The 15,907-nt window shown below is 38.8% G+C and overlaps 1 protein-coding gene across 1 annotated transcript in view; it reads left to right on the forward strand.

The window, feature by feature from the left end:
• The first annotated feature begins 1,491 nt into the window (after window positions 1-1,491).
• LOC5568898 (TBC1 domain family member 5) overlaps window positions 1,492-15,907 on the forward strand; it is a 35,255-nt gene continuing 20,839 nt past the window's right edge. The window contains exons 1-2 of the mRNA XM_001658175.2: window positions 1,492-2,053; window positions 2,432-2,962. Coding sequence (XP_001658225.2) covers window positions 1,977-2,053; window positions 2,432-2,962 — 608 coding nt within the window. The 5' untranslated portion in view covers window positions 1,492-1,976. The remainder of the gene's footprint in view (window positions 2,054-2,431; window positions 2,963-15,907) is intronic.

Below are 15,907 nucleotides of genomic sequence, written 5' to 3' on the forward strand. Positions count from 1 at the left end.
AAAATATAAACATTTGCATTTTCAAATGAAAAATTTAAGAAATATTCCGAAACCTGGTCAATGTTACCCCGGATTACGGTACATTGAACGGTTGGCGCTAAATTGTATAGTTTCAGAAAACGGGCTGAAATTTTTACAGTTACTTTGAGACCCACATATGGACCCGGAATGTGGCCTGCAGCAAAAATTTAAACTATTCTTTAGCGTGTCCCACGCTAGTGCCTACGCCTTCAAACACGTGTCCGGGCTAGGCGTACGCGCCAAATCAAAACCTTCGAGGCTCTCACTTCTGGCTTGCGTGTACACGCTAAGCCTGCCCAACGCAGCGCATGTGTTAAAACTACACAGAACGAGGCAACCAATGCAGGACTGGCTGGCTGAGTGAAAATTTTGTGTAAGTCGCACTCATGCTGTGTGTAGCCGATGTGTTGGTCTTCGGCTGTGCGGGGATAGACGGAAACGGAACTGTCAATCATCTCCCACGCGGCAGCAAACAGTTGGCCGTTGGTAAGATGGGGAGTTTTCTGGGATTTTTTCTAGCGAAAAGCCAGAAGATGGTCGCAAATGTGGAAGTTTTTTCCCCATTTGCTTCCGCTTCAGCTATTCGAATGAAAAAAATCTCTGAAAACTTGAAAATTTGAATGTTTTTTTTTAATGTTTTCAGAAGCAAAACAAAAATGGAAGCTAATTCCGCATTCCAAGCGTTCCTCCTCTGTGCGTATTTCACTCATTCGGTTTGTTTACCACCGTTTGCTCAAAACTGTGTACAGCCCCCTCACGCTGAACTTGTCACGCTCAGAAATGAGTGCCAAGTACACAAAATCAGCCTCTCTTCATGCAGCACAGATTCTGTGCAAAGGGGGCTGAACACAGTTTTGAGCAAACGGTGGTAAACAAACCGAATGAGTGAAATACGCACAGAGGAGGAACGCTTGGAATGCGGAATTAGCTTCCATTTTTGTTTTGCTTCTGAAAACATTAAAAAAAACATTCAAATTTTCAAGTTTTCAGAGATTTTTTTCATTCGAATAGCTGAAGCGGAAGCAAATGGGGAAAAAACTTCCACATTTGCGACCATCTTCTGGCTTTTCGCTAGAAAAAATCCCAGAAAACTCCCCATCTTACCAACGGCCAACTGTTTGCTGCCGCGTGGGAGATGATTGACAGTTCCGTTTCCGTCTATCCCCGCACAGCCGAAGACCAACACATCGGCTACACACAGCATGAGTGCGACTTACACAAAATTTTCACTCAGCCAGCCAGTCCTGCATTGGTTGCCTCGTTCTGTGTAGTTTTAACACATGCGCTGCGTTGGGCAGGCTTAGCGTGCTTTGCACAGAATCTGTGCTGCATGAAGAGAGGCTGATTTTGTGTACTCGGCACTCATTTCTGAGCGTGACAAGTTTAGCGTGTAGCTCTCACCGCTCTCAGTTAACCCTCTCAGCGCACTCACGAGTTCCTGGAAGGATGACAATCAGCTGTTCGGGAACTGTCATCGTCGTCTCCGTCGTCGTACCGTTTGTTTTTGTTTACCGTCGCTTATCGCGTATCAGCCAAAAGCGTCGCCGAAATTTTACCCCGATTTTACTCATCATTTTGTTCAGTTTTGTGTGGTTTCTGTTTTCCCCCGAAAAAATCAGCGAAAGAGAAAGTTTTTTTTCTGTTTTGTGATCCATATTTTCTGTCGCTGCAGGCAGCAGTCGACATAAGAGTTTGCAGCAGCGGAGAATCTCTGAACCCAGAAGCGGGTCCGGCCACTACTGATAAGAAGCAATGGTGATAAACGGCGTTGTCGTCAATATTATTGGTGATTGTACCTTTTCCTAAGCTAGCATTACTAATCCTGTTGGTTTGGGATTGAGTTGCGCAGTGCCTGGACTACCTCTCCCATTGTACGGTCTGCTTTTGGATGGTGTCGAAGTGGATTGTGATTTTTGGTTAAATAATTCCTGTTTTGTGATACTTCTGGAGAAGTGATGGTCGATCTTTCGCTGCAGACAAATGAGGAAGGGAAACGATTGGGTCGTGGACTGTCCGGCGTTGATAAATACGAGTAAGTATATTGGAGTAGGATGTTTATTAGGGTCCTTCCTTAGCCGAGTGATTAGAGTCCGCGGCTACAATGCAAAGTCATGCTGAAGGTGTCTGGGTTCGATTCCTGGTCGGTCATAGAGTAGGCATAGACTATCATCGTACTTGCCACCACGGTGTACGAATGCAAAAACGACAACTTTGGCAATAAAAGTTTTCTGTTAATAACTGTGGAAGTCCTAAAGAACACTAAGCTGAGAAGCAGGCTCTGTCCCAGTGAGGACGTAATGCCAAGGAGTAGAAGAAGAATACATCGATAGTAATCTTGTTGTTAACATTAAATTTAAATTTCTTTGCAAACAAAATTCGATATTGACAATATTTTTATTTGAATTTTCAGACTAGAATGGCGTAACATCCTGGACATCGCAAACGACGAGACCCTCTACGACCTGCGCCACGCTGCTGTGCGTGGAGATCTCCGGGCGTCCCCCTTCCGAAGCATTTGTTGGGCTGTGTTCTTGGGCGTCCTCAAGTCGCCCTCGAAAGAATGGATCCACCAACGGGAATCCAGCCGAAGGGAGTATTCCGACCTGAAAAGCAAATACATGCTGAACCCGCACGCCAATTCGGACGGCGGTGATGATCCGCTCTCACAGTCGAAGCAAAGCCTGTGGAATCAGCACTTCTGCGACCAGGAGCTGTGTGCCGTCATCAAGCAGGACGTGGTTCGAACCTTTCCCGGGGTGGACTTTTTCCGAAAGCAGCACATACAGGAGATGATGATCAACATTTTGTTCTGCTACGCGCGCAAGTATCCGACCATGTGCTACAGGCAGGGCATGCACGAAATTCTGGCGCCATTGATCTTCGTAATACATAGCGATCAGCAAGCGCTGGAACATATTCGGGAGCTGCACCCTGACGTTGAGTAGGTACATTAAGCTTAGCGGCTATGGGGTATTTACTCTTAACACATTTTGAGAACGTCAATCTGATTAGTCTTTGTATGACGAATCTGGGACGTTGGTTCAAATATTTGAATTGGGTTCTAGTAATTTGTAGCTGGTTCGACTTTTGAACGGCTCTTTGGTTTATGTTTTAGGGGAGGTGGGTGTATTTGCCATTTGATACATAGGAGTAGGCGGGGCAATTGGGTCATGAGGGGCAGAATGGGCCACCTTCAATTTAAGGTAGAAAATATTTTGGTCTGGTCTAACCTTAGGACCTCGTGAAGAAGGTTTCGTTTATTCAGGTTGTGTATTTATTCAAAAGACATTGATCGGCACTCCAAGAGTTTGCGTACTATAATTTTACATAATAGGATGAATGGCATAAGGGCATAATGGACACATCAAGCGAATGCGTAGTTTAAGACCATAAATGGCAATATTTTTCAGTAACTGTCGGCTATTTTCAAATATGATAAAAATAAAATATCAAATCAAATGTCAGAAAAATAAGATAGAAAATTGGGCCGAAACAAGGCTAGTAAAAAACCGGCAGAAAACAAGGCTAGTATCGGGCAAAATGAACATTATAGTGGAATTTAATGATAACAATATTATTAATGAGTGTCAATTGCCCTGGTGTGTGATAGGACCCCCCTCAATCATATTTCAATTCAGGTCAATTTACTGAAACAGCCTTGTTTGATGTTTCGCATAATGGGTGGTTTCCAATAATAAAAATCGGTCTTTTGGAACTAAGAAATTGGTTCTGAAACTGGACTTAAATTGATCACCTATATTTAAAATGACCAGAAATGCTTCCAATGGCCATATTTTGTATGGAAAACAACATTTGATTGGAGTTGGTTCTCCGAGATCGCATATTAAGACTTCCGGTCTCGTGTATCTGAACATATCAAGGGGCCAAGTGATTATAGTATAGTGATTCAAAAATGTTTCACATGAGCTCGAAAGGAAATTGAAACACTCAGCTTGGTTGGAGAAACGGCAACCTCGCTCTCGACTGCCTGTGGAAGTGAGCGAGAGAAACGCAATAATCGAGTGAATGTTTCCAATGCTTGATTGCATGTCATGAAACCATGGCTGAGGTAGACAAAACATGTTAAAATGTCAGTGAGCGAAATTAGGCGCGCGCGCGAAATATGGGTACTTTACGGTACCATATTCATATGCTTCTACATAAATATATTGAAATTTTTATCAAGAATCACTGGTGGCTTAGGAGGTGTACACTACATTTCCGGCTGTGTATCCGGATTGGCCACCGGTATCCAAATGTTTGTGGATGCATTTGGAGGTGCAACTAATACGGTTAAAATTTTGAGAATTGATCAATTGTCTCAAATGATATGAGCAAAAGAGTGCAAAAAAAGTCGCCCACGGCTTTTAAGAGTTAATATACTTACAATACTAATTTCATGCAGTACTCAATTTTGTTGAAATATGCATATTCTAAGAGAAAATGGGGTGTCCATTTCGAACCGTTTGTTTAATATGCCCCTAATCCCCTTACATATTGAAGGACACATACCTTTAGTAATGTTTTTGTAATTAAAAAAACAAATATGAATAATTCGACTCAAAAATGTCAATGTTTTTGTTATAGACCAATTATTAATACAGTAGTATCTCGATTATATCACCGATCTATTTTATCGCGCTTCATTAAGCACAGGTTTCTTTTCGATTATATCACGCCATAATAATTATATGATTTATATGATTCAACATTACATTTAACATTAAATGATTATCCTAAATCAATCTGTACTTTTCGATTTGTTGTATTTCATTTGTGCTTTTCATTTAATTCACTTGATTTCTGCTATGCTTTAGTAATATTACAATCGAAATTTTATGGCAACACTGTTGCATTGTATCACGCTTCAGTTCACACCAAAATTTTCTGGATCCGTGATATGATCGAAAAATTACTGTATTCATGTTTTATTAATCAAATCACTTATATAACGAAAATGTTCTATATTGTGAGCATGAGCATGAGCATGATTGACCGCCCGCAGATGCTACTCCGTTATTGCAAGAACAGCTGTACTTGGGGGGACGCGATTTGGCATAAAGTCATTTGGCATAAAGCCGTTTGGCATAACGGTCGTTTGGCATAACAGTCATTTGGCATAATGGACGTTAGGCATAATCATTCGAAACTGAGTTGCTATGCTTTTGGCATTACCATTGCTAACATTCTCATATGTGATTTTCCCTTCTTTTGGTCATAGGCTGTTCTTTCTCATTACGTCGTTAAACTAGTGGTTTGCATTGTGACTTCTAACATTTTCATTGACAATTTTGCCTTCTTTCCTACGTTGGCATTATAACTACTAATATTTTCATCGACGATTTTCCCTTCTTTTGATCATCAGATCTTCTTTTAAGTAGCACTATTTAAATTTCTTATTTATTTTCTTTTATGCCAAACGTCCATTATGCCAAATGACCATTATGCTAAATGACCATTATGCCAAACGACTTTATGCCAAATGGCTTTATGCCAAATGACTTTATGCCAAACGGGGTAGCCCCGCTGTACTTACACAGGGAACCAACAGACGCTACTCGGGATCAGTAGCATCCTCAATGTGTAAGTACTGGTGCTCTCATTATTATAATAAACAATAACGGCGCCGGCTGCGTCCTAATGGTGGTCAATTTGGGGATAGGAGGGAAATGTTGACGTGTTACTTGTTTTATGGAAGCCGAGGAGTCCTCTGCACATCCACAAGTAAACACTGGGAGTTTGGATATGTGGGAGGGATTCGTTTTGGTAAACGATAAATAAATAATTTGAAATGAATGCGCCTAATCGGAATCGCGATATTACTCGATAAACGAATTGAACGCCAAATAAGTGTTCGTCACTCGCCCTCCTAGGAGCAAGCGACAAGATCAAAGGATCCAACACTACTAATGTGTTCCGCGACCCACGATACTATTCTATAACGAAAATGTTCTATATTGTATTTACAAACTCTAACCAAGTCATCACAGAAAAAAAAATGTAAATATATGACTTCATAAAATATTGGATTTAAAAATAAACTCTGCATAAAATTTCAATGCACATTTTTTCACAGCAGTTAGTTTTTTTCTATTATCGCTGGATATGTCGTGCAAACACAGACAAACAGACGTAACACTGAGAACAAATCTCGATTAAACTCATAGTCACGAGGACATGTACGCCCAATGCTAAAATTAGTGTGTTTGGATTCTGAAAAACCATTTGCAATATAAATAGAATTTGTATTAAACTTGTAGAAACGAGGCAAAATGATCAATGATACAAAAAAACAGTGGTATGAATTACTGTTTTGGCTGACTACGCTCATTCTTAAAACTAAAATTAAATTTCTGCATAATTTGCTATGGCCTCTGTCAAGGGCGCCAAAATGTGTGACTCACTTGCTGAATTTTTTGAAGATACTAAATAAAGGTGCTGCTGAAGTCACATTTTCTAGAAAAAAAAAATACCGGTTACATGGAATTATTGGCAGGATATTCACACAATTTGAGACATAATATATACATGACGGATTCGGGGTAGAATTTTAATAAATGGTGTTCTCACGAAACTTCAGTTAAAAGTTTCATAGAATACCAAATGTTTGATTCATTCTTGAACGCAATTATCAAAGTATCCCGACCAGGATTATCAAAGAATTGTATACAGTCAACTTTCGTTCGTTGCACTAATCGGGCTGAGTTTCGAGCTGTCAAATAACATGGAACAAAAGAAAATCAGAGCTACCAACATTGATAAATTGCGTTTTATGTCAGAAAATGACGTTTGTCTTCGTTTTTGGTGGGCTATGGACCTATGCACGGGTTCACTATTTGACGTTCTAGCGGTGCCGTGTTATTTAGGTGACCATGGAAACTAGTGAATTCGGCACCGCTCAAACGTCAAATTAGTGAACTCGTGCATTGGTCCATACTTCAACTAACGGGAGCCCAATTAAAACGTAGCCCACCTAAGGATAGTCCAACGAACGAAATTCGACTGTACCATTGAAATGAACATGAAATAAAAACAATGAAGCAGGTATTAGTTGTTAAAAGAAAATGTTTTCTTCAAAACAATGTTCTGGACTGATTGATAACCGTTTGATTAACAGATGGAAGCGTAATTGTTTGTTCATAAGTATTCTTCAAAAATCTATGCAGAACAAAAATTAAGCTTCTAGAAGATATCTTGGCAAAATGTCCTCTTTCGATATTTTTGAGCATTTCCTAAAAATAAAACTTCCTCGCATTTTTACACAAATGCTTCATGCTTACCCCTCTTAAAATTACTATATAATTAAAGATGAAAATATTTGAAAAATTCTTGATTATTGATTATTATTGATCAAGAAATTCAATGAACATATTCATATAACATGGATGAATGCTCTCACTATCCTTCAAAGCAGGTTCTGTCCCAGTTGGAACGTAACGGCAGATTAAAAACCTATGCAAAATGAATGGATCAACATTGTCTGTCATCGAGGTTATTTAAATAATGATTTGGGCAGTTAATCTAGTAGTTTCATTGAATAGGCCTTTTTAAATGACAACTACATGTATGCGTTTGTTTACATCAGCCAAATAGCGGTGCATACACAGGACAGTCATTTCCATATACGGAGAAAATAAAGTACTCAAAAGTTAGTTCATTCCACTCAATTCGAGGGGTTCGTGCGTTAACCTAATTTTGAGTTGACTGGGTAGACGTTGTTTTCATTTACAGGCATTCGAAAAAAATACCTACTAGCTAAACTCTTTTCACTCAACCAGCAGATCAAATAAATCAACTTCCAGTACTAGGCCACTTACTCAAATTTGAGGTAACGCACAAAGGTTCGGTTTTTGGGTTGTTTTGCTCTTCGCTCTCTGACAACAATAGAAGGAGCGAATGAAATAGGGAGAGAAAAATAACTCAAAAATAAGTTAAAAAATACTCAAATATGGGTTTTGCCTTTTCTCCGTGTAGAAGAACTGCCAAACAGTAAGACGTATCATTATATCAAAGGCCTATTGCATATTGTATACACTGTAGTTTCTTTATACGCGGTTTTATGACGTGAAAAAACACATGGGTCAGAAATGTTTTTTCGTACAAAACAATGTTCTACATTACCATTCGTGTGGTGATGAAACGCAAAAAATCATGAAAACTTTTGAAAGGTCGTTTTTTGAAATAACGCGATTTTTAAGCGTGACGACGGCCGACGTTAAAAAAAAACTTAGTGTATATTCATTGCATACTATTTTTTTACGTATTAGGAACTGTGACGAATTATACTTGGAAAATGCCCTGTATTTTTTCAAAAAGCTTTCTACTGCTTTTTTGCATGGCGAATGTAGAAGACGTCCTAATTATGGATTATAAACGAAACAAAATTCAGTCTAAAAACATCGTCTAGCGTCAAACGTCCGGAGCATTGAAGGTAACTCTTTTGACACTCTATAAGTTACGAGTTTGCCAAAGGCTAAAGAGAACATGTAGACTTACCTTTTTATTCCCCAGGGGCTGCCTAGCCTACGTTTTCTAACGTTACGACGGCCTCAGCCGCCGGATGCATAAATGTCTGTAAATACAGTGGGATTCCGTTTTTGGCATGCTCCGATTTTGGCATCCGTTTGGATCCGTTTTTGGCAACATTTTTCAATACCATTAAAATTTGTAATTTTTTGTAAATATTATCGTGGCTGTTGCTTTAGTCATTTGAATAGCATGTCAACTCCACACCAATTACATTTCAGAGCTCCATTTTCGTCGATATTTCCCAAATCTCATCAACTACTAAGGACTCGGGTACGCGCTTATTTACTTCAGAATGGTCATTGGTCGTACATTGACAACGTTTCATGAGACCAATAATCTCCACCAGTATCTCAACTAAAGACCAATCTTTTTTCTTAGGCATGCATATCGAGTGACCAGCCCGCTTGATACAATAAAAAACACTTTTCTTCAGATTTGGAACAGCTTGTTTGAACAAAGCACTAGCACCGATATAAGAGCAACAAAAATTCTATGACTCACACAGAGTTACAATCATAAATCTTGTCTCATCTTCTTGGCTCACTGTCTTTATTATTATGCATTTACATATATTGCGCATTTAAAAACACACCGCAATAATAGATACAAATATGTACTGCAAAATGTCGTGTATCATAACTTTTAATAAATTTCATTAAATAACATGACAAATGCGAATACGGTGCAAACTACAATTTATTCTCAATAATATCATTGAAGCGTGCGATAACTACGGTGGTATTGGTGTGTATCAGAGGCGACTCGTAACCTCACTTTTTACCTGTTCTACGAATCTAAAAATTGATAATTCGGCAAATTTAGATTATGAAGCACAAAGTGAATAACAAAGCTCTACTTGTTAGATGCAAATTTATTTCTGAAAGTCAAGAATTTATAATCGTGGAACAGGTAGATTTGAGGTTAGGGAATCGCCACTGGTGTGTATATTGAACTTTCTGCGTCAACTATTTAAAGCTACGTTCCCTCTTTTCTATAGGCTCTGTAAGGCGTTAGATTTGTTGAGAGGCGATCCAGAATTCTGTACAAGATTGTTAATCAAAGATACGGGTCTCAACAACATCAAAATGTTCCTTACGAGCTGAGTATATGAGTTTCCTAACTGTACCCTGGAGAATCCTTAAGGAATTCTTCGTTCTTGTGGGACATTTCAGAAATTTCATCGAAATCATGAGGATATCTGCAGATTCCAAGTGGACACTGAGGGCTTCTTGAGGGATCCAAGAATTTATCCAAAATCTGGTAATTCCTAACAAACTCTAGGGCGTCCTGTAAATTTTAAGCGGGATAATGTGAATTTCTAGTAATATTTTTAAAATTTATGTCAAAAGCTTGGGGAGTTGGAAAGGTTCCCAGAGGAATTTGAGGTGCGCTAGTGGTAGCCTAATTATAATAAACTTTAAATGTTTTTTTCATCGGAGACTTAAGAATTTTCAGCAACATCGCAGCGGAATTCCAAGATGTTAACTCCTAGCAAAATCCTTAGCAAGATCCTGAGAACTCTATGTGAGATCCTACAGATGCTTGGCAAGATGCTTTAGAGCTTAAGCGTTTTTTTTTCTGTAGATCTCTTATGAGAACCTGAAGATTCCTATAAGGTTCTTGAGGTTTCATAACAGGATCCTGTAAATTTCGGTTGATTTCATAAGGTAGGTGTCAAACATATATCAAGCTCAATTTAAAATTATTTCAAGTAAAAACTAAATTCTACAAAATTACAAGTCTCGTTTATATGTTTATATTTGCCCTTTTGGTTGCAGTTCACCATTCATTATAAAATGCTCTACTTTATCAGAAACATAAATTGAAAGAGCAATTCTAAACCGCCCGAATTTTTGAAATTTTACGCTTAAGTCCAAAAGTTTAACTGATTTTAAACAACAACTACCGAAAAGCTAAACATTACATATGATTTGCAATTGGATTAGATGGACAAATTGATGTGAAGATTTGCGAAAAAGTTACACGTCTTCTCAGTGAGAATCGAACTCACGACTCCCCGATCTCTAGTTGGGGCGCGTTAACCACTACGCCATGAGAGGACTCATGAACGCAGAAGTTAACCTGAATTCGATTTCAGCTCAATAATCACGTGGTCCTTTTTCGCAAAGTGCACCTCTTTCGGAAGAATTAGATGCCCATCCAAACACAACGCTTTCTATATATATCCAATGCCTAGCCCGAGAGCGCATTGTTTTTTTTAGATATAGGAATAGCACACTACACTAGCCAGCAACTGCGCTGGCTGAGGTTTCTATTGTGTGGGCTTCCAATGGGTCGCGACGTTGTCAAACGACCGGTTACGTAACATGAGTCCGTTGCTCGATAAATACTTGTTTTAATTATGAATCGTGGTTTACGGCCAACCAACCGAGTGGAAGTTTAACAACTACCGAAAAGCTAAACATTACACTAAACATTAAAGTTCACTTACGCGATTATTGGTTTTACAAGGCCTTATACAAAATTATACCTAAAGCTCCTAAAAAATAATTGAAGAAGTTGAGGCGTAAAAACGCCACCAGAAAAACGTTTGCCAGATTTAACACTACGTGACTATAGATTCATAGCATAGTATAACACTTCGGAAAAATGCTTCGAAGTGAACCTTTTCGAAGTCCAACGCCTTATGATTCCATAAAAATGATGTGTTAACATTGTAATGATGTTTTCAAAACCAATAGTTGAAAAATAAAATTTGAAATATGGGTTCCGATTTTGGCACGGTTCCGTTTTTGGCAACTGAAAATTTCAACTTAGTTGCCAAAAACGGAATCCTACTGTATATAGAGTTCTGTTTGATCTTTCGACCTTGACGCTTGCTTTTGCCGGAGCGAGCGACGAGGGCAGGATCAAACATGTCGCGCGTCGATCTCGTAAGTGAAAAAGTGGCGTGATCGGGGAGTTCGGTTGGAGTAAGTTAAAAAGTGCCGCGATCGGTTCGTTCTTTTTGATCTTTCAACGACCTTGACGCTTTCTCCTGGGCAGTGCGTCAAGAAAGCCCGAGCTGTCGTCCGTGTTTTTTTCGGGTCGCGCGCCTATTTTTTTTTTCTGAGTGCTAGCCGAGCAAACGAGTGAAGCTGAAAGTGGATTGTGGCAGCTCAGTCAAGGATAACGGATCAATTGGTGAGCTCGTTTCATGCTACTATTTCTAATCTATAAAATATGTATGACTGCACATTTAATCGTTACAATGGTGGGATGTAAATATGATGTTTCAACAAACTATGGATGGTTCGTCACTGTGAGTGTCGACACAAACTCTGATTCATGATTTATTTATGTTTACCATTTTTTTTTTTCAGAACACCCCTTATATACCTTTATTTTTGTAATTAAAACAACTTTGAATGGTTCGACACTACAAGTGTGCGAAAGGTTCACCTTATTCAACAAACTTTGGATGGTTCGCCACTGTAAGTGTCGGCATAAGAATAAGAGTGTTCTATGATGTCCCAACCAATTGAGTCTTTTGTTTCTTTTCAAATGAGTAAAATATAATAACACATGCTTTCGTACTGACAGCTGTAGGAATGTTACATTTAGGTATTTGTTCAACAAACTTTGAATGGTTCGTCACCTCAAGTGTCGGCATAATTTTCCTCTACATAGAAATTATATGAACAATTATATTTACGTATAAGCATGTATATATCTCACAAATCATTGTTTATCATGGTCTAATCGCTTATCAAAGTGAATCCTTTGACCCAACGATCCTCCCCATTAACAAACATCCCTCCCAGTAACCTTTGTGGAGATGCAGAGGCAAACACGGTCTCCAAATAGCAAAGGTTACACACTAACATTCCTTCCCTCAATCCCACCTGACTGCAAGGACGTGGCCGGCGCCGTTATTGACCTTGTATAAATAGAGGCACTGAATTATGCACACTGAAGAAGATTATGGCCAATCCCAGCTGAACTTCTAGTTGATTCTTTGTGCATTTTCACTGACTTCGGTCAATCACGGAATAGCAACCATTGATATGTGTAGTCAGTCTAAGCTAAGCTAAGCTAAAAACGGAATCCCACTGTATATACATTTATCCAAACTCCTTGTACAATAGCGTTGATGTGAAATAGTTCATCATATTTACGTAAAACGTTTATTATACGAGAAATAAGGATTGTTTTGAACAAAATATTTTGACAGTTTCAATTTTCTAACATAAATGAGAACAATTTCGAACCATTTTTATTTAAATTCGAGGAGACATTTGAATATGTAGAAAAAAAGTCTAAGGCAATTAATACAATTTGAGATTTTTTTCGCGACCCATCAGAGAGCAGCTCACGACCCCCCTGGGGGTCGCGACCCACAGTTTGGGAAACTATGCACAAAAGGTACAAATATTCTTCTCTACGACACTTTTAGGAGTTTTGGGTATTATCAAAGTCCCACGTGACGTGACGTGGATCACTTCTCAGGTGGATACACACACCGAATATCCAGGAGCACGAACCAGTCACGACAAACGTCTTACTTCTTTGGGTCGCAAGCACCAAGAGACCGATCTTCTATTCCCCCCGATCAATCGGAAATAGCATCACTTGCTCTAATATTTTGGCCTTCCCATTTTCGCCCGTTCGTATTCGTATCGCGAGTGGGGTTTTAGAACAGCGAGGGATACTGAGCTACGGACGTTTTTCCGACGGCGTGTGAATAGGCAAGATTTTCCAAAATAATAAATTTAACTTCTAGTGCAATCTATTAATTGTTTTATTTTTACTTGGTGGAATTTTATGATACATTAGAAATGTAACAACTCCATGCATCAAAACAGAGGCATGACCGTATATGGGATTTTGCATTGTGACAGCATTGCTGATCAGTGTTGATAGACTCACACTGAAATCTCAATCAATACGCTCTCCCGTGAGAGCAAACTCATTACAGATCTGTTTTGCAAATCTCACGCTTGAGATTTTGATGCAAAATCACTCAATCAACTCAAATCTCAAAACCCGTCAAAAACTCGTGAAACCCGTATGTTGTTGTTTACGTTAGAAAGGATTACTATAATCACAGACAAACAGACGTCACACTCTCATCATTGTGCATCGACCTCCTTTTTAACGGTTAATTCAAAAATAAGGTAGGTGGCCAATCCGCCACCAGAAGCGCTCGCATCGTTTTTGTTCGCGTTTGACGTTTACACTCTACCGCCATCTGTTGGCCCGTCGGCCAAATACACAATTTTTTAGCATTGGGCGTACATGTCCTCGTGACTATGATTTGGATCGAGATTTGTTCTAAGTGTTACGTCTGTTTGTCTGTGCTATAATTTTACCAGACTAACAAGAAATTATTGCCGTGTGTGAGTAAACTGTAGAAATACGAGACAATGAGTCAAAAAGGTGAGCCAATTCATCCATGATTTTTTGACTGCTGAGTTGCGTAATTAACAACTCTACATGAAAAATCTCATGCGTGAGTTATGAGAAATTGAGTTTTTCACAACACTTGCTGATCTGTCAAAAACACAGGTCACTATCTATGCAGGGTGTCGACTACCTGGAAAAACCTGGAAAGTCAGGGAATTTCAGGGAATTCAATTTTTGACCTGGAAGGTCAGGGAAAGTCAGGGAATTTCACTTGAGGTCAGGGAAAAATATCAATACTACACCATCATAATTCCACTAAACAGCTCGAAGATTTATTTTCAAAAGTCAGCAATAAGTTAATAATCATGATGTTTACTATCAATACGATATATGAAAAAATGTGCAATTAATCTTTTAAAATACCAGTTTACCATTGAGAAAATGCTCTTATGCTTATTAGAGTAAACTGTACTTTATTGCCTATATTCATTCATACTTATTACACACTTTTGGTATACGTACGATGGTAAAATTATCTTGAAATGAGTTCGATGCTGATAATTGTCTTCATTCAAGATAGCCTTGGAATAATTTTCTTGTCAACTTGTACCATGGCATATGTATCAGGTTATCTTTCCAACGTATTATACTCAAAATTCAAACTTTCTGAAATAAAAAGCATTAACAGTGGTCTCCAAACAACTACTTCGAAGTTGGCGTGGATTGTTTTGAAAATATTTTGTTCTTAAGTTCCCTAGACCAACTTATTGCCTATTTCCGTGCATTTTACTCAAAATCTTGGAAAAAAGGGAATTAACTCCATTAAATCATGTCAATCTTCAAAAGTTAGCTATCCAAGTAAAACTGGTCGAATGTTTTGGACAGTTTCATGTTTGTTATATAAGGTGTCCCAGAAAGTATGGGCACGACTTTGATAATGAAAATCATATAACTTTTCCAAGCAATCAAATATTTTTATATTTTTGTGCCTTTCTATATGCTATTTCAACAAGCATCTGTGATAAATTTGTTTATTTATTTATTTATTTATTTATTTAGGTTTACATCAACAGACTATGTATAGTCCCAATGATATTAAAAATAAAAACAAAAATACATATTATATAACAAAACAAACATGGCAAAACATTGAATATAAAAAAGTCAAGATCGTAAAACATTTCAAACTTAAAATATGTCTTCAGTCCCTCCGGCCAGCGAAAAAGCTAGAAAATTTACGACGAAGCATATTTCGTGTCAGATGGAAATCGAAGATCGACGCCACACGATTAAAAACACGTTGCAGACCATGAACAGCATTGCTCAATCCATAATTGGTGCGACGAAATGGAAGCCTCATCATCGAACTATTCCGCAGTGGACGAGGTTGCACGTTCAGATGCATTTGTTGCAGGATAGCTTCGCAATCGATTCTTCCGTTTAGAGTATCGACGACGGTTAAAGCTCTACAAACGTCTCTTCGAATTCGCAAAGGTTGCAAGTCGATCAGTTGGCAGCGGCTCTCGTAACTCGGAAGGCGTAAAGGGTCTCTCCAAGGTAGCCTCCGAAGTGCAAAACGAAGAAATCTCCGTTGAACTGATTCGATTCGCTCGCATCCGTTGTTGTAGTTCGGACTCCAGACCGCAGACCCATATTCCAATGTTGCTCGAACGAGGGAACAGTATAACGCTTTCAGGCAATAGATGTCGGTAAAGTTCTTTGCAGCTCTAAAGACGAAGCCAAGCGTTCTTGATGCTTTATCGACAATATAAGCGATATGATGGGAGAATGTCAGTTGCGAATCCAACAAAACACCCAAATCCTTAACGCACTGCACTCGTTCGATTGGCGTATCAAAAATGCTATACTCGAAGATTATCGGCTGTTTCTTCCGTGAAAAAGTGATTACGGAGCACTTTGCTGGATTGACGACTAGTCGGTTGAGATCACACCATCCAGCGAAGACGTTTATCTGGTCCTGGAGATAACGGCAATCTTCAATTGAGCATAT

The sequence above is a fragment of the Aedes aegypti genome, chromosome 1, assembly GCF_002204515.2.
Source record: "Aedes aegypti strain LVP_AGWG chromosome 1, AaegL5.0 Primary Assembly, whole genome shotgun sequence".
NCBI classification, from domain to species: domain Eukaryota; kingdom Metazoa; phylum Arthropoda; class Insecta; order Diptera; family Culicidae; genus Aedes; species Aedes aegypti.